Source organism: Marmota monax, unplaced genomic scaffold, assembly GCF_021218885.2.
Source record: "Marmota monax isolate L192 unplaced genomic scaffold, Marmota_monax_Labrador192_F-V1.1 WCK01_AAM20220418_F8-fsc00001, whole genome shotgun sequence".
Lineage (NCBI taxonomy): Eukaryota > Metazoa > Chordata > Mammalia > Rodentia > Sciuridae > Marmota > Marmota monax.
In genome coordinates, this window is record NW_026693777.1 from 49,930,326 (window position 1) to 49,950,335 (window position 20,010).

Here is a 20,010-nt window from a genome sequence, read left to right on the forward strand (position 1 = left end):
CAGAGTTGGCAGCCTCGACTTTTAGAAAGTGATCAGAGAGGCCATGCTGTTCATTGGAGTAGTTCACTGTAGAGATTAAATGAGCATTGTTGATCAGCCTTGAATAGTCACACCTTTGCGGGGCTCAGAAGTAAGTGTATATTTAACACTAAGAGAAAGTCTTACAGAAAAGAATAAAAAAGGGGAAAGTCAGAATTTAAGAGAATTCTTTCTTTTCTTGTTCTGTTAGTCTTATTACTGTGTGTGTGTGTTCTACATTCTATACACTAGAAAAAAAGAAGAACCGCAGCTTCGGAGCGCAAGCTTGCTTGCTTGCATGCTCTCTCTCTTTCTCCCTCTTAAAGCCAGAATGCTAAAGTCAAAGCAAACCATTGGAATCATCAACGCTTTGAATGGAACAATCCCTTTATTGACAAGATATTATTTCAATGGTTGCAAATGGTTGCAAAACCAGTTCCATCTATGAGGTCATAATGTCTTCTGAAATAGCATTATGCATTGGTCACACTTAATGCTGGGGAACTGCTGCCTGGGTCACCAGCAGCCCTGAGGCACTAAAAGCGAACCTTAGTGTGTGCTGCATATTGGCAGGAAGAGTAAGCGTTCTCGCAGAAGTCCCACTCATAAAGGGGCTTTCACATTTCCTTCCGTTATTTTGTTTGGAAGCTTAATTCCAAATATTCCAGCAATCATTCCCTTGGCCTTCCTTTCTTTTCTTTTCTTTTCTTTCTTTCTTTCTTTCTTTCTTTCTTTCTTTCTTTCTTTCTTTCTTTCTTTCTTTCTTTCTTTTTTTTTCAACTTGTTCAGCACTTAATTTGCACAATTTGACACTTTGTTTTGTACTGTCTTACATTGTAGAATATTTCCATGTACTAATCCTGTCTTCCCATGTAAGTTCCGCCCAGCACAGAGCTTAAAACGACAGAAACCATTTTCCTCCCTCAAATTTGAAAAATTCAACTGTTTTCTCTTGCTGTGAAGACAGATTTTCACAATATTAAGAGCCACCCATGTGAGGTCATAGAGAATGTAGGTAAACAACCAAGGCCTAGAAGCTCTTTTAAGCCCCAAGAAAAAGCACATCTTGCCAAGGACTGAACACATACAAAGCTTTCTTCCATAACACCTTTACCAAGCCATACACTAGGGACACTCAGAGAGGAGGCCTCACATGGCTTTTTCCTGCTTTCTCCACCTTAAGCAGCTGGATGAGCTACACTTCTGCAACTAGAACTGGAGAGTGGCTCTGAGTACACCATTTTAGCAGATTTTATGTACCTATTTTGAGTTTAAGGGTCTTTGAAAAGTCTGGTTCTAGTTCAGATCTCAGAACCAACTGCAGGAATCACTCATCCCTGACTACGTAAGGCAGAAGACTAAGCATGAATTTATCTCTGATGACTCTTCTTAGGATCCTGACCTCAACAGAACAACAAAAAAAAAATTCCTCTTAATTTCTGCTTCAGTACTTGAAGCAAAGAGATGATTTCAAAAGTCATCAAGCTAAATAATGGCTCCTGGTTTGTTTCTGTCTTCTGCTTAATCCTGTTTTCCTTTTTGCTTATATAACTTGATAAAACTTAAATATATTGACCACAAAAAAAGTTTCTTGTTTCTTTAGTATCTCAGGGAAGTTGATACTGAAGTTGATATCTCATCACTGCAAATGAGAATCTACAATGTTTTGTCCACATGAAGATGTAAGAGGTGGAAAAGACAACCATCAAGAAGCCTAAATGCTCTGAACCCCCAGCTGGAAAGAAGAGGCAGAACTCCACTTATTTAGAAAGATAACCACATCTATCAGAAGACCAGTCGGCAGTTTAGCTTATGTATTTGCTACATTGAAGCCTTTTAGGCTCCTTTGAAAGGACTCAAATACCTTTTGTGAAATAAGAATGGCCTTCTGGTCATAAACTGTCACTATCTGGATAGCTGGACTTCAGAAGGAATTCCAGCTAAGATGCCTAATCCAGAATAAGGGATGCTTTATGTGGGGAGAATCCACATGGAAAAGTGGAGAAAAAGAAGGCAGAGAATGCGGGTTTGAGCTTTGTAGCATATACCTTTGCAGTAACGCCCATCTGATGCCAGCTGGAATCCAGGTTTGCAAATGCATTTGAAACTGCCATCTTCATTGATACACATCCCGTTAAGACACATGTTCCTTATGCTGCACTCATCCATATCTGAAAAATAAATACATAGAGTGTCCTGAGGTCCAAAGAGTAAGCTTACAAAAGGAAACCAACCTGCATGAATATAATTTTATTTCTTCACCTTTCTTTCTTTTTGGCATGTACAAAATATTTATTCTTATATCTCTTTCTTTGTTATTATAATGTTTGAGGTTTTCATCCAAATTACATCATACAAAGAGAGATCATATAAAATACGTATCTCAAGTTCTCAAGCTTTGACATATGTGCAAACAACTAGATTTATATGTGTACATATATGTACACACACAAAGTTTTAGTAAAAGTCTTACAGTCTGGTGAATATATTTATTTCACAGGATCACATTACTTTAATACATCATATTACTTCAAAGCTAAAACTAGGAGGAATCTGAAATGTATTTAGGCTACATCTTGATTCTTTAAAAAGTGGAAAGCAGAAGACAGCTTATAGCGTGAAGCAATTTTAAATAAGAGTAGGAAAAATGGATTTTTTAAAATGCAAAACTCAACTATAGAATATAGTTTAGCCAGCTAGCCTTTAGGATCCCTTGATTATGGGGAATTTTATTTAAAATCATCGACATGCTATTTTATGTAATATTACAGCTATCTTGGAAGGCACTTGCTCCTGTAGACATGATATGTCTTCACTTACAAGCTTTAGTCAGACCAGAGTAATTTATTATCCTTTTTCCCTTTCTCTCTTTCTCTCTCCCACTCCCCTTTCTCTCTCTCTTTCTTTCAACAGGATTCTATTCCAACCAGGAATTTTGGCATTACGTCTCTGAATTGAATCACTGAGATAGTATTTTGCCAAAAATGTTTCTAAGAACAATTTTGAAATTCTTTTAATGTATGAATAGATTCTTGGGACCTTCCCAAAGACATTGGGAAACAGGATAAACAGCATTCTTTACTTTTTGCTAAAGGTCTACAAGGTGAAAACCCATAAATAATAATCATATTTTCTAATCAAGGGGAGACTGTCAAGAGCAAAAACAAAACTTTGGAAGCATCCCATTTCAAAATGAGGTGATGAATGCAAGAGGCAACAGAAAAGGCTGGTGCTCAGCAGTCAGCCTTAAACAAATCTGACATTTTGAGACACTGACTAGTAGTATTTGATTATTAGGCAGGCACTTCAAATAAAAGGATTACAAGCGACTAGAGAATATATGGGCTTAGGTGTCTCAAATTTTTTCATAAAAGAATTCCATAATATATATGGTCCAATTGGATAAAATTAGAAAGCAATGATTTATGCTATAATAGTTTCCTCATCACTAGTGATTTTTTCAGAGGCAAGCTCTCAGTATATTAGAATGTTATCTGACTCATATGAATGTGAGTTATAGAGAGGAATATTATGGAAATGTAGGCTTGCTTCTCATATAACAATATGTGAAATACATTTGACATATTTGCCTTGAGACTCCTGATCTCAAGACTGCAAGGGAAGAAGAGAAATGGGCTTATCACACTGTTTGTTACCTTCACAGTTTTTCCCATCTCGGGTAACATGGAAGCCTGCATTACACACGCAATGGAAACTGCCATCTGTGTTGATGCAACGTCCATTATTGCAGATCCGGCCATTCTGTAAACATTCATCAATGTCTAAAGTCCAGTAAGAAAAGGAAGAAACAGCTTTAGTTAGGGGATTTAAGATTATTTTTTCCTCCCTCCATTTCAAAACTCACAGCCTTAGCTTTGGGTTTCAATTACTCAGTAATACTCTTCAACATACATTGGGCACCAAATAACTCAATGTTTAGGATTATTAGTGTTTGAAAGACACATGACAGAAAAATATATATACCTATACAAACATATTCAATCTAACTTCCTTTGTATTAAGACTATTTAAATCAATTCCGCAAACAAAATAGATTCTTTACCATTTTCCTAGCTAGTTTACTGAGCCAGTATGTGTGTGTGTATGTGTGTGTCTGCATATGTGTGTGTGTGTGTGTGTGTGTGTTGTTAAATACATGATTGAAAGGGCAGATATTACAGCTATACCAGAACAGGAAAACAGAAATGCTATTTTAAAAAACCCACTTAATTCCCCCTGAAAACCATCAATCATGTGACTGTGAGATATCTATGTATCTTCCTTATGGCAGTTCTGGTCCAAGAACAGTTTTACTGCTCATTTATTCTTAGTCTTTTTTTTTTTTAAATAATTTTATGAGTACTCTATCTACCAAATAAAATATTGGTACTTTGGGTGTATTTCTCCCTTTTTTCTATTGTGCTTAATATTATGCCAAAGTAAACTATAGGGCTTGATATGAAAGTGTTAAAAATGACAATAACTCAAATAACCTGTATCTGATCTCTCACTTAAAGATTGACAACCCACCCAAAGGGAACAATATGGTGCCCTGGGGTATCTGCTTCCCTCTATTTGTAGAGGCTACAAATTGGCTGAATATCAAAGAGGATGATCACAGACTGTCTTGTCTACCCGGCATACAGCTGTTTCCAGGGCTCATTCTCAGCAGATAGAAAACTGTGCAGATCTGAATGGGAGCAGACCTATCTGTGCAGAGTTGAGGACATATTTGCCTGAGAACAAGTGCCCCACATATCCCCTGGACAACAAGAATGTGCATTTATGGCGTCTGGGTTATTCTGTCTGCACGGTGTCTTGTGGTTGACCTTCAGACGCACTTTCTTTCTGGGCAGATCCTGCAGTGGTTTCCACACAAGTCATTGGACTAGCTATGGCAGTCTGGGCTTTTCTTCTGTCTGATCTTTGTGCCAACAACCCACGATCTTTTCTCTTTCCTTTATTTCTTAATCCTTGCTAAAATCTGACTTGCTCCACGCTCCAAAAAGTAGTAAAAGCCATATATTCTTGTACAGACTTTTTTTTAAAGGATTCTGTAATTTTTTTGAGGCAAAGGTTAACATAAACAGGAAAAAGAGTTCATCTTTTTCCCTCCTCACCAACTTGAGAATGCTATGGGGCTCCACTGCCTTATAAAACAAATGAAATGCTTGTCATTCAAATATCTCAACTGTGTTTCTATCTCTTCTGTCCCCTTCTACCCACTCCCTCATGTACTTTTTCTCTGCTAAGTACACAGCCGTTTGGACCCTTCTGCAGTGACTTTCATCTACCAAATAACAGGAGTGTGTCCTCAACTTCTATTCAGGATAAACTTAGCACTTACTTTTTTTTTTTTTTTTTTTGTACTGGGAATTGAACCAAGGGGTGCATTACCACTGAACTACATCCCCAGTCCTTCTCATGTTTTTTATTTTGAGACAGGGTCTCAATAAGTTGTTGAGGCTGGCCTTGAACTTGTAACCCTCCTATCTCAAACTTCCCAGTTGCTAGAATCACAGGCATGCACCACTGCACGTGGCTTAGTACTAACTCTTTAAGAGGACAAAGCTGGTGGCCTGCAGGTCATCTTTAGTCTCCAGTACCTTAAATCCCAGACTGATGACAACCACATGCATTTACACTGTCTGGTCCTCATTCCCATTTAGGCCACTCAATAATCATTTATCTTTGCTTATTTAACAGTGTAGCCTCTGGTCAGTGGTTTCATTTTATTCTTTATTATTTAAAATGCTTAGTACTGCTAATTATTTGAACCAATAGTTGCAATATTAAGAAGGTTCTCAACTCAGTTAAATACTTAGCCCATCCGATTTAAAATTCTGTAGTAGGCCATTAATAGAATTATCAGCATGTTGAAATGCTGCCTTATAGTTTTTACTACTCAAAGTTGCCATTTCAATATAGTATATTTAAAAAATACTGATGATAATAAATCTCTAAGTCAAAGGAAAATTCAAAGGATTGTGAGACCATTTTGCTGATAAAAATGAAAACCTCTGTGTGTCGCCAATGCACATAAACGGCTTTTGCTAGGAGAGGCAAACAAAATTACATCTTATTAAAGGCTTCCAATTTTTCTAGTGATATACAACTCCTTACTTCTCATCATATTTGATTTTAACAGTTTTTGCTTATCTTATCTGGTTTTACTGGATTAATGACAGTTCAGTTTGTGCCAAATTTATAGATAGAGATAAAGATCTGAGTCCTCTGAGGGAGGGCAGTATATCTTATTTATTTCTACCTCAGAAACTTAGTACATAAATGTCATTTAATAGAAGCCATATTGAATGGCTTAACAATTAATTAATAAATAAACCTGAAGGCAGATTTTTATGAGAAAACATTTATAGCAGTGCCTCTCAAACCTTAATATACATGCAGATCATGAGGGAATCTTATTAAATTGCTGATTCTGATTCCAAAGGTCTGAGGTGGGACCTGAAACTCTGCTAAGTGCACTAATATACAGCAAGAACTTACAGGTAACTCCTTTATCTTTCAGACCATCCCACTAAAAACTGAGCTGCCTGCATAATTTCACCTGAATATTTCCTCACTTTCTGTGACACAAAGAATAGTCCCATTCCCCAGCTTCCAAACAAAAAACTAAAGGACAGCAGTGAGGAAACAACAAAAGAAGTGAAAATAAGATTTTTCTCCAGACAGAGAAGTTATCTTTTAAAATAATTTGAATTTGGACTTTATGGTCCTGTCCTCAGACTGAAAGTACCATATTTGGAATTCCTGGAAGAAAGTGCAAAAAGCAATGGAGCTGGATTTGCCTCTTCTGGCAAGGGTTATTTAAACTTCATTGAGCTCCTTCGAAGCAAAGAACTCATTAGGCACAGATGGCTCATATTCTGTGAGGGAACTGTACCTCGGCACTCCGTCCTGGTGAGTGTGCTCTGATAGCCAGCTCGGCAATGGCAGGTGTATGACCCTTGGTTATTAATACATTCTCCACCAACACAAGGGTTTTTTTCACATTCATCAACATCTGCAAAACAGTGCATTTTAGATGAGATTACATAGTGTATTTTAGAAATTACATTGCAGCAGCTCATAAGACTTTATAGGTTTCTTTTACAGGTATAAAGCATGTTCCTTTAAAGAAATAAATAGCACAACAAAAGGCTCTTTTTCCTTTCCACTACAATGCATGCTGGTTCTAGCCATTGGAAGACTGGTAGAACAGTTCAAGTGTATTGCTTTCATGTGTCATTTTTCAGAGAAAAATTCCAAGTGCATAGCAACTCAACACTCTAAGCTAATAAACATTTTCTCTTCCATGAGTCTGACCTAAAAAAATTGAACAGGCTAACATTTCACAAGTGGCTTCTGGATAGGATTCAGAGTATCTCTTAATGCTCCGCTATTTTTTTTTTCTAATATAAAGAAGGCCTACCCATATCTAACATCCCCTGCTCAGTTCTGTTAAGAATATTAGAACAAAACATGAAGCAATTGTTGCTTAAAGGGCAGTTATCACCCAACATGGAGTCCACCCCAACCCCCAGATGTCCTCAACATAAGAAGTCCCACTGCTGTTACAGTTGTTTAGAATAATCAGTGTAAGTAGAGGCAAACGGTTTTACCTTCTGCTTGTAAAGATGAGTAAACCAGGGTTTAGTGAAAATAACTCTCTTGTCCACAGGCTTCCTAGAGGAAGATGCAGGCTGACCTCACATTCCCTAACCCTGAGTTACTTGCTCCCTCTCCGACCCAGCTTTGGATGACCTCCAGAAGGGGTGTTCATATCACCAGGAAATGAAATAGCTTGAGAAAACAAGAATTACTCATTTTTGCCTGACTCACAATTGTAGAATTTTCTGGAATTTATTGGAACTAAGAGATGAATTTATTTTTAAATAAGATGGCACCTGATTGTTCTTATCCAATCAATAAACTGATTGCATTACACTTCTTCCCTTCACTAGCTTAAATGCTTTGCCCATGATTTGAAGTTTCTTTATTCAGTTTTTAATAACTGAAGAAAGTTGGTAAGTTCTACATTTACATTAGTAAAATGTACAAAATTTCATAATTTGGGTCAGGCTTTCATAACTTAATGGTCAAGCTTTTGATAGGGAGACTAGGCTAGAGTTATCAGCAATGCCTTGAATATATTTTATAATGGGTTTGAAGTCATTGGTAGCAAGTAGAATAATGTCCTTCCAAATATGTTCATATACTAATCCTCAGAATCTGTGAATATGTTACATGGTAAAAGGAGAATTAAAGTTGTAAATGAAACTAAGATTGCTAATCAGCTGACTAGAAATGGGGAGTCTCTTGGACGGTGGACCAATATCATCACAAAGGAACTTAAATGAGGAAGCAGGAATTGGGAGAGAAAAACAGAGTTGGAGAGAGATAGGTTGTGAAGATGAAGGGTCCATGAGGTCCTAGGAGAGGCGGTGTCCTACAGAACCTGGAAAGGGAAGGCAACACACTTTCCCCAAGAGCTTCCAAAAGAAACATGGCTCTGCCTACACCCGGATTTTAGCCCATTAAGAACTGTGTTGGATTTCTACCTATGAAACTGAGAGATAATAAATCTGTATTGTGTTAAGCTACTAGGTTTGAGAGTTTTTGTTACAGTAGCAATAGAAAACTAATACAGTGCCAACCTAGTGATCAGTCACTTACCAATGCACTCCCCCCGCAGATCCAGCTGGAATCCTTTGTTGCACTCACATCGATAGCTCCCAGGAGTTGGAATGCAGCGCCCATTTTGACATAGATAGCGGACCAGCTGACAGTAATCAGTGACATTGAATGGCAGCACCCCTAGAAAAATAACATTGAACCCCATTGAAATTACTTATTACACCATTAAAATGATCAGTACTTAATATGGCAATAACGGACAAGATGCTGAGTTAAAAAGGAAGGAGGGCTATCCCTGGGCAGAGTCATTCTACAGAAGCAACGACAGAGCATATTTCCATTCCTGATGTGAGAGTTCACCTCTGCACTGTGCTGCAGGTGGGGAGGTACTGCAGCCCAGCTGCAGCCTGCTCCTCTGCCTGCTCCAGACTCCCATTTGCTAACTCACCCTTAAGCCTTCAGTTGGGAAAACAACTAAGGAAGCGAATTATCAATATTTAACTATTTATAAAAGTTCTTTGTATGCTATATAACCTGAAGTGCAAGATTCTATTATTAACTCATCCTGTGAATATGATTTCAGTCTTTCCTATAACTCTCCCACATGTGGCTGAAAGCATCAAAAATAAAAGGGCATTTACTTCTAGAAAATACAAAAGATTTCCATTTTTATCTATGCAATAGGAAAATTAAAAACTATATACAATACTATATAAACTAAAAAACAGATCAATAATTGATAGATTTATCAACGACTAAAGCAGCATAAGCAAATAAAAAATATCACACTGACTAGTACAAGAAAAATAAGATGACTTTTGAATTCTTACTTGGTGGCTCCCGAGATGGATATGGATATTCTGGTGGCCTGAGGACTACATGTGGAGGTCCAGGAGGAAAGCCAGGAGGAACAGGTTGAGCTGGAGGAACGGGGCCAACGGGTGGGAGAGGATATTCTGGTCTCCCAGGAATTACCATTGGGACAGAGCAAAGCTTGTTGAAATCCTCTGGAAAAACACAACACAACATAATACAACAAGCTGAGCTGTAGCTGATATCATAGGCCCAGAGTAATCACCCTTTGCAAAGAAAAATTGATCTTCAAAGCACATTGCACAATTGGAGAAAAGGAAAAAACATGGATTTCATTTGCATTTCTTATGCCCATAGTAATAACCATATTGGAACAATGATTCAAAACTCCAAACTCATCATAGAGTGCACAATATGTTCCTCCCCAAAGCCAGAAAGTCATGGACTATATCAAAATTCACCTCATGGAAAACATGATTCTTGCATAAGTTTTAAAACATAAGATGGTCCCTCCTGTGGATTCCACAGAGAACTAAAGAGAGTGCAGTTGGAAACCAACTGGAGGTCTTCAGCAGGGGTGAATATGATCAGATAAAATTTTTTCAGATGATCACTTTTGCTGACATTTGGAGAATGAACTGGAAGGACGCAAGGGTGTTGCAGAAAACCAAGGACAAGATAATGATGATTGGACAAAACAAGTAATGATAAAATTTGGCAGAAGTGGACTAATTTACCCAATCACATTTTAAAGATAAATAAGTAGAATTTGGTAAAGAAGTAAATGTTAGAACTGAGAAACAAAAAATCAAGAATAACTTCTAGTTTTTTTTTTTTTCTCTTTTTTTTTTTTTTTTTGGCTGAGTAGGTGAGTGGACACTGGTATCTCTTACTGAGAGGGAAAAAGTTGCCATGGGGGCAGGTTTGGTGGGTAGAAGTCAAGTTCCATTTTGAACACACAAGTTTGAGATGTTAGATATCATCACTTAGCAGTTGTAGAAGAGAATCTGAAGTCTAGAGGAAAAGCTTAAGTTTTGTAGTTATCAGTAGGGAGCAAATGTTTAGGTTGATACTATTTTTCACAATTTTATGTCTTTATCAGAATAAATGATCTTTTGGTTTGTTAAACATTTTATCTGAGCTTTCAAAAATGTATTTTAAAATAATATCCAGTTTTCAAGGGCTACATTTATTTTATTAATTTTCATATTCCCTTCTATAAACTAACGGTGGGATTTTAAAATTTTTAATCTTTTGCCAGAATGTTGATATTATCATAGTTACACAGTGATTCTTCCATAAATACTTTATATACTAGTTTTAGTCATTGATAGAGATCAGGCTAATATCTTCATTTTCATGTGGACTGAAATTTGACTTATTCTAAGGAATAGTAATGTTTTACTGAGATGTGTTCATAATTTAACCTCATGGGATAGGATGACAATTTACATGTGGCTACCTACACTAAGCCACCACATATCCTGCTATAACCTGCTGGTCTGTTTCGAAACCTTCTTTAATCATACTTCACATTCCAACTCAAGTCAAGTTGATGTTTTCAGTAATTTCCATTACTACCTTTTAATTATTACTTTCTGGAATTGAAGCCTACAAGATTCCATAGTACTCCCCTATATTTGGAAAAGACTTTTATATTGTTTGTTTTTCCCTGACTCAGGATGCTACAATCCCTTTTGTCAAATCACAGCGATTCTTTCTATCTGGTCATGCCATATCCATCAATCCCTGGGCACTTGCTTTCATCAAATCTCTACCCCTGAGACTGTGCAGTATTTGAAGTCAAGGATCATATACAACTCATAACTAATTCTCACTTTTAGCCCAATCCTGTAAATTGCACATAAGAGGATTTCATTAACTATGAGTTGGATTTAACTGAATGGGAACCATATCAAGGGACTCACTTTGTTTCCAAAATACCTGTAAGCACCAGTTCAGCCTTTCTTTTTTAATTCTTTAGGATTTATATAAAAGAAGTTGGATAGCTTATCGGCATTTCTGTTAATTAGGTGGGTATATTACTTTAAGAATGCCATTAAATTGGTCTTAGCCCTCTAGGAAAGTGTCTCACACCAGGTCCTTTACTCTTTCCTACTTTCTACAGATTAATAAATTTCCAGGGAAACCCTTTGTGCTCAGGATCAGCCAACTGATGTCTAGCTTTCCTACTTAATTCAGAGATGATGCTGATTTTTTTAAAGAGTAAAAAGCTGACTATAGAAGTAAAAAAAAAAAAAAAGCATGAACAATATGAAATTATAATGATGAAAGAGACCTCTTAATGAGATTTATCAAATAGTAAAAAAAAAAAAAAAACCAATATGGTGAACAAATATAGGCACGAAGGTGAGCCACAGCAAAAGTACAAACTGGAACCACCAAAGCACAAGGGAGTATTTCCAGCTGTGGTGACCTTGGGATGCCCAGGATTAGGTCCTGTTTAGGTGGGTCCTTAACACACCAGAGGGTCTATAACAAGCAAGGGTGACAGTAGGGAGTAAAGACCTGAACTAGGCAAGGATTTCAGAAAAATAGGACACACTGAGTTTAAAAATGCTTAGACTGAGTTCAAGAAAAAATTCAATCATATAATTTAATTAGGAAATAAAATTACTAAAAAGAACATTAAAAGATTAAGATCTGGAGATCAGATTTGGGGACATCAATCACGCCATACTAAGTAGTAAAATCTTAGGTGTGTTTTGGTGGTGAATATTGCCCAAGTTCATTCTGAGGAAAATTTTTCTGAATATCTCTCTTTACTTCTTCTCCAGACATAATTTTAAAACTCAACTTTAGATGAGTTAGACTTTGGGAAATGTACGTGGCGCCTTTGGATTTCATGTAGAAAATTTGGGAGGTTACTGCAATAGTTTGGGCCAGAGAAAAATAAGCTTTTAGTTGGAAATGAAAGGAATATAACAGAGAAAAGAAACGTCATGAAGAAAAAAAATCAACAGGAGTTAGCACAGAAAGAGCAAAGTTTCAAATGTCAGGCAAAGAGGAAATATATGTTCTGGGGGAGCTGAATTCTATCCTACTGAGTCTGATTACTGAACATGAGCTACTGAGTCCCTAAGCAAGAATAAAAGAAAACAAGAACTTCCTGAAAAGGTGGCTCTTCAGTGTTGATATGCAAGCTAAGTAAGTAGTAGTGTCTCAAAACAGTCCTTGCAGTATAAACAACTGCGATTCCCTATACATCATCTGGGGAAAGATCCCTGGCTGTCATCTCTTACATTTCCTGGAGTCTTACTTATTTACCTAAGTTTCCATTAGATGCGCATCATGCACACTGTCACTGGCTTGGAATATTCTGTAGATGACTGGAAGGGACCTTACCTGTTGCTCTGATGGGACACATCTCAGGGGCGACAGTGACCCCCGGGGACCAGCATCGGCCAACATCACAGCAGCACTGCATTTTGGTTATGGACTGTGGCAGCTGGTTAGAACAGCGCCCATTCGCCAGAGCCGTGTAACAGTATCCTGGGCGAACATCTGAGAAAACAAAGAAACACACACTCATTCGTTGAGATCCAACCAGTGACCACACCCCATTGCCTCAGCACCTCTATGCCTCATGCGTAGGCAACAGCTGGGTGAACTCACTCCTCTGTCCCCTGCAGGGGACACTGTGAGCACTGTGTCTGTGCAAGGCTCAGTCAGAAATGTCTTGTCTCGCACCTTTTGCCCCTGCACGCTGGTGCACTTGGCCAAAGGCCCACATTCCATACCCAAGGTGGCAATGAATGATTAAAACCATATGTGCCATAAGGAAAGAGAGACTAAGAAAATCACCGGCAGTGACAGTTAATTATTTATAAAGACATGTCTCTGTACTGAAGAGAGACTTAGGTTGTCCTTGGTTTCCATCTACTTAATTTGAGCCACTTTAGGCAAATATTTATATAAATCTATTTTAAAACAACATTAAGTCTGAGCTATAGTCTATGTTTCAAAAAGATCTTTCTTATATTTTAGTCTGAAACTGTGAGTCAGACTTGTGAGTTTTTTTTTTTTTTTTTTTTTAAGCAATGAGCCACTTTACAGCTAGATCTAATGCTTATTAATCAAGATTTCCTTTTGTCCTGGGGCCTAAACAGATTTTTTTTAAGGCTGTAATGACTTACAAGTTCAAAGCATAAAGGATTCCAAATTCTTAGCCCTATAGAATATAAGAATTCTAGAAGATTTATTTATTTATTTATTTATTTTTTGGCAGAAAGGTATCTTCTCAAAGCAACATGGTAAGACACATTTCTATTTATCACTTTTATTGGGTTACATCATGTCTGACTGTCATGACAATATCTGACACAGGCAGTATGACTCTGGATTATCAAAAAGAGTGTCTAGCATAGAAAAAGCCTTGAGATAGTCCTAATAAAACAGAGAAGGAAGCAGCAAAGTATGAAACACCTTTATCTACCTGGCACATGTTGAAGGTGCACCTCTCTTTAAGTAAACTATATCTCAGTTTGGTTCCTATAAAATTATGTTTTGAAAAATAAATAATATTTTAACTATGCTTGTCATTTAAAAGAATATAAATAGCAAATCTTTTTATAACATGGAAGATCTTTTAGTCCCAAATCCATCCCTATGTTTCCTATGAGTCTAACTATTAAACATCAGGTTTTCTCACAGAGGGTCATGCCTATAATTCTTATCATCAACATCATTCTTAAAAACACAGAACCTCCAAATTTTGAGGGTTGTAATAAATCGAAAAAATAAAATTAAAAAAACTAATTTTGAAACATTTAAATTATTAACATTAAGTGAAGAAGGCTAAAACAAACCTAGACAAACCGTAAAAGAAAATTATAGGTCAGCCTTACAGATATAAGATTATTTCTGAGAAGTACTTAAAACCACTAGCAAGTATAAATGTGCTTTCCAGAAATTTTTTGTGGTTCCAGTTTCTGTACCTCTGGTCAGATTAACAGTCTCAGTAAAGAGCTGGAACAAGCTTTATTCTAGCCTGATGCTGGGCAAATGGCTAGAGAAGGGGCTGTGGAGCAAACTCTGGGACGCCTGGGGATGGGGGAGGAATGGCACTTCCTACATTCTGATTTGCAGTGCCTTAAAGCCACTAATACTCTATATAATCATTTAGTAAATATTTTGGGCATGGAAACCAACAGTTATTAAGAATAGGAAGAGATACTCAAAACTGGCTCAGATCCCAGCTTCCAACTATTTTGGTGCTCAAAACCCAGTATAAACATTTGACCAAATGATGAAATTTGTACATATAATTTTCAGTATGACCTATCTCCTTCAGAGAAAAACTGGAATCTACAGCTGCCAATGGTAAACTCTTAATGGGCTAATGTCTATTATTTTGCAAATTAACTGTGATACCATGTTATTGCCTGTCTGGCTGACTAATAAGTTAATTCAATGGGTCAGAGACTCTTGATCAAAATGGTAAATGTCCACGCTCAAAAAATTACAAGTTGTGTTTGGATTAGTGGAAGTCCCTGATTTATGGATTAATTTTAAAGAAAACCTAAAGCTAATGAGAAAACGAAGAATAAAACTGTGAAAATCAGGGACCTTTTGGAGGAACTGAGCTCAGAACACAACAGCCTGAAGTTTTTCCACTTCTGTAGGTAGCAGTGCCATAGTCAGGGGGAAAGCAGCCCTCCCAGGACCTGGACCATTTTTTGCATAGAGGGTCAGGGTGGCTTTAGGAAACGTGAAGACCTACAGGAGCCAGGGATGAAGACTTTCAGGATTTGGAGGGCCTAAAGAGAAGTAGGAGGAATCATAGACATCTTCAACTATTTTCAATCTGCCCTGGCAGACATCCTTTCCCATCTTCCGAATCACTTGTCCCTTATCCTAGGAAGCAAAAATCGTACTGTACCAAAAAAAAAAAAAAAAAAACAAAAAAACCCCATATTAAAATAGATATTTTCAGGTCATCCCAGGCCTCACCTAACAAATCATTAACATTGTTGTGTCCAACTAGGACCTAGGAGTTGTGAAGCTAAAGTGGGAACAGGACATCCTTATCACCCCAAGAAGTTGAAGTGATAAGTCACACTAATATAAAAGGGAAGCCCTACACAAAAATATTATCAAGTGGTACTATAAGAGCTCAGAGAAAAGAGGGAGTGTTGCAGGTGGGAAGCCTGAGAGGGTCAGAATGTGATGACAGAGGGTAACAGTGGGAATTTCATTGTTGTAAGAGATGCATAAAGAAAATACTACATAAGACTATTTACAAATAGGTTTTTCTATTAGTTAGATTCACTAATTCTAAACAACCAACTCACAAACAATCCTCGGATTCGTTTGAATTGGGGAGTATTTGTATTTTCTTGTCACTAGGGAAAATTTGGGGATCTCTATGGTTGGAGGGAAATATGAGTGATAGGAAAGGCAGCGGTGTCACTGGGATCAAATTATGCAGCAAGTTGCTAATTGTGGTTGCAATAAGGTTCCAGGAATGGGAAAACAGTGCGTGTCTGGGGTGATGGCAAGAAAGTTGTGACTGCATCATGGCAGAAGGTAAGGGGAGAGGTCTGTACTGCAGACTCATACAGGCCCACCATGGGATCCCAGCTCCCAGGCTTATCTCCTGATTAAACTATTGTACCAAATTATTTACTAACCTCTCTCTAAATTCCGCTTCCTCCCAACTATAGTACTTTGAACATTAAATCAGTTTCCATAAAATACCTCACACCTAAGAGGTGATCCGTGAATCTTAGTTCCCTCCCCCTCTTCCTTTGTAAAAAGGCAGCATGGATAGATTTGATTAAATAAAGAATTTTCAAAATATAAACCATCTGGTATGTAAATGTATTTTAATCCCTTTAATGTAATCCAGGGCTCTTGTTGAGAGTTAAAAACAAAATGTACCCACTGTCTGGACAAGAAAAGCCCCTCATCTCTCTCTTTTTGCTGGTTAGACCCACTGGAGGTCACTTGCTAATTGGGGCCGTTTGGGAAGAAAAAGGAGCAATGTGGATTGCGCTTGTCCTTCTTTCTCTGCAGTTCCAATGACTATTCCAGGAAACCAGGCAATCCAGACACCACTGCTGTTTTTAAGGAAAGTTCAGGTAGACTTCCCTCACTAGCTATCAACTCTAAGAGACTGCCTGCGTTGTTGTTATATGTGACTGAGGAAAAAGTAGGCCAGACCTTCAAATGCCCTTCAGTTTGGTCCAAAATACATGATGAAAATGTGAAGCTGAGTGTCTTGGAGATTATGAACCAGACACAAACATCAAAAAGTAGCATTTATTTTTGGCAAGGTAAAGCTAATAGTGAATGACCCCTTTTGATATTCAACAAATACTGAGTACCTACTATGTGCAAGAAAGTGTGCTGAGAACCACCAGGAATACAAGGAGAGCAGTTACCAGTCTTTACAGAGAGCTTTCAACTGAATGGGGAAGACAAAAACGTGCCAACACAGGTATCCCCACTAGGCCATTCGTGAGAGGCATGTCCTCAAGTAAGGGAGTAAGTTGCTTTCTAATAAGTTGATCTGGGACATCTTCAAAGACAGAAAACCTGGGTGGAGGCATGAAAGGGGCAGGAGTCGGGAAGACACGTGTTCAGAGTAGTGTAACATGTATGAGTAGAGGCATGAAGGGGCCCTAAATGAAGGGCCTACTTGGTGGTGAGAAGGCTGGACTGTGCTGCCAGGTTAGTAAAGCTGGGAAGGGGCTAGAGAATGAAGCCCCTGGACTATCAGGTTGTGCTTTCTGGAATGTGAATTTTATTCTAAAACAATAGACTTTGAAGGAAGTCTTAACAATTACTAGATCCAGCAGTTGCCAAACCTACTTTTTAAATAGAGCCCCCTTTAACTGACAACTTGCATGGAAGCCACAACAAATAAGAGTGAAATTGCCAGCATGGAGGATGTGTATGAAGGAAGAGCCTGTCCTATTGTCACTGTCCCCTTCATACCCAGCAGCCTTGGAAGAGTCTGTAGCACCTGAAGGATCCAATGGACACATACTGAAAACTGCTAATTTCCAAGCCTGAGTGGAAAACTACCAGAGATTTTTGAGCAAGAGTGTTATTTAATCAAAGCACTATTTTAGGAAGATAAATCTGACAAGATGGATTGTAGAGAAGCCAAGAAACAGGGAGACCAATTAAGATATTACTGCAAAATTTCTGTCCTAAATTAACATAGACCCTAGGAAATGATGGAAGGTGGGGTTATAAATAGATAATAGCTTCAAGATTTGACACTGCACCACTGCACTGCTAATTTGGAGGATATCTGTAGTGTCTCTTGGATTATCCACCTTTCATAGGAGACAATGAATCCCAAAACAAGACCAGAAGATTCCTCTGTTCTTTGAGAGAATGCTTTACAGTTCAATATATTTCCATAAATGCACATTTTTTTTTTACCACAAATGAGAGATTATATGCCCCCCTTAAAAAACTTGTCGAGAAAGATGTTCACTGCAGAACTGACTTATACAAACCATACATGCTGTCTATGATTAAACTTACCTACACATCTGGTACCATCAGGAGAAGTGTAAAAGCCAGGGGGACATTTGCAAAAGTAACTGCTGACTGTGTTTGTACATTCACCCCCATCGCAGACTCCAGGGATAGTGCTGCATTCATCAATATCTGGAACATAATAAAGAGTTTCAGTATTCATAGAACAGTATAGAACTTCATCATTATGATTCACATATAATATTGGTCAAATCATGAGACTAGAAATAGCCATCTTTAGAAAACCTGTGTAGAGAATAGTCCATTTCAAGAGTGAGTACTTCTTGCAGCAGATTTGCCCAAGGAGTTGGTCAAATTCAGGCGATTAGAACATAATAAACTAACTTCCCTTTAGAATCTAAGACTGTGTACAATTGTTTCGCAAAGTCATGACAGCATGCTAATACAATAATAACATGCCAAATGTCATTTATTTTGTAATTCTGTTTTCCCAGTTCTCTCATGTTTGGCATTGAGTTAAACTCCCCTACTTATGATTTTAAATTTGGCATCACTTCCACTTCCTGTACTTCTTTTCAACCTCATTTTCTACAAAGCATACATTGAAATCCTTCAGAGAAGACCTTGTGGTCTGGGTGCTAACCAAGAATTGACCATCGTGGGGGACAAGACTAAGGGTAAAACACAGCAAGACCCTGTCTCAAAGCATAAGGGTACAAACTCTGTTTTTGTGGGGGCACACCCAAACTACCATGATGATGGTTTTCTGTGGGTTTGGTGAATGCACACTTGATGAATAATTGACATGGAGCTGCGTGCTTCCCCCAGATTCTATTCAAGGAAGGCCTTGCCCCAGTCACTGGAAGTGCTGCCAGCCCCTTCAGGGATCACCCGAGCTGTAGAGGGCTGCCTTGCCCAAAGTCACACCATCTCTAGGTATCCCATTTGATGACAGATAATTGAGAAGAGGAACTAAGGTCTTATCATTTCAACCCCACAGTGACAACTCCAAGGCCACTCCAATTCTCCACTTCCCCATGGGTGGGGTCAGCTGAGGCTGTTGCTGGACCCCACCACAGCTCCAGTTCACCTTCTCCATCTGCACAATTTTGTCCTTTCCCCTCTCTTCCTCAGGGGTTAAACAAGGACATCACTGCCTAGTAGCATCCTAAATGCTACAGAGGCCAAATCTGGGGTCAGCCCTCAAGGGCCCCGATCACTGATCTCCTCTAAGGAAGCAATAAGTGTGTCCTTTGGGACAAATATGACCATTTCCTTCAAGGGAAGCTTTCCACAGCCCAACTCACACATAGACAAACTTCAGTATGTGGCATCAGGAGGGGGAGAGATGAAACTGAGAACTTCCTGCTTGGGCTCGGTACCCCCTGATTTGCATGGTCTCCTCTTTAATACAAATAGAGGGCTGTCTGGCCTGATCTAGGACTGGCTGGATTTGCACCAAGCCTCCTAGGAATGCTGCAATGGCCAGGTTGACACCAGTGAAACTCAGAAAGGGTTAGGACCTCAAAATAAGAACATGTCTTCTCCAGTCTAGAGCTTCTCTTCATTTAAAAACCAAAATAGGGAGCCAAGCACAGTGGGCCACTACAATCCCAGCTACGTGGAGGTGTAATGCAGGAGGACTGCAAGTTTGATGCCTGCGTGGGGAACACAGCAAGACCCTGTCTCAAAGCATAAAATAAAATAAATAAAGCTGGTTGTGGTGATGCATGCCTGTGAAGGCCAGTGTCAGCAACTTAGTGAGATCCTGTCCCAAAATGAAAAATAAAAAGGTTAGGACATGCCTCAGTGACTAAGCACCCCTGGGTTCAATCCTAGTACTAATAATAATGATGACGACAATGACGATGATGATAAATGAAACAACAACAAAAAAATAGGGTTTTAAGTGGATCAGATTTAAGTACATTCTACCTCAAGTTCACCCTGTTAGTCAAAAAGGCAGCAGTGACACTGTTTACAAGCAGTTTAACCTTTTGAAAAGCAAAATCACCATCCTTCCATGCTAGGCTAGAGGCTGAAACAAGCAATATTTCACTGCTG

The 20,010-nt window shown here is 38.4% G+C and overlaps 1 protein-coding gene across 1 annotated transcript in view; it reads right to left on the reverse strand.

The window, feature by feature from the left end:
* Fbn1 (fibrillin 1) overlaps positions 1–20,010 on the reverse strand; it is a 225,215-nt gene that overhangs the window by 92,499 nt on the left and 112,706 nt on the right. Inside the window, exons 9-15 of the mRNA XM_046461216.2 lie at positions 17,992–18,117; positions 12,835–12,993; positions 9,486–9,662; positions 8,695–8,835; positions 6,923–7,042; positions 3,675–3,800; positions 2,067–2,189 (exon numbers count right to left, since the gene is read on the reverse strand). Of these exons, the coding sequence (XP_046317172.1) occupies positions 2,067–2,189; positions 3,675–3,800; positions 6,923–7,042; positions 8,695–8,835; positions 9,486–9,662; positions 12,835–12,993; positions 17,992–18,117 (972 nt within the window). The remainder of the gene's footprint in view (positions 1–2,066; positions 2,190–3,674; positions 3,801–6,922; positions 7,043–8,694; positions 8,836–9,485; positions 9,663–12,834; positions 12,994–17,991; positions 18,118–20,010) is intronic.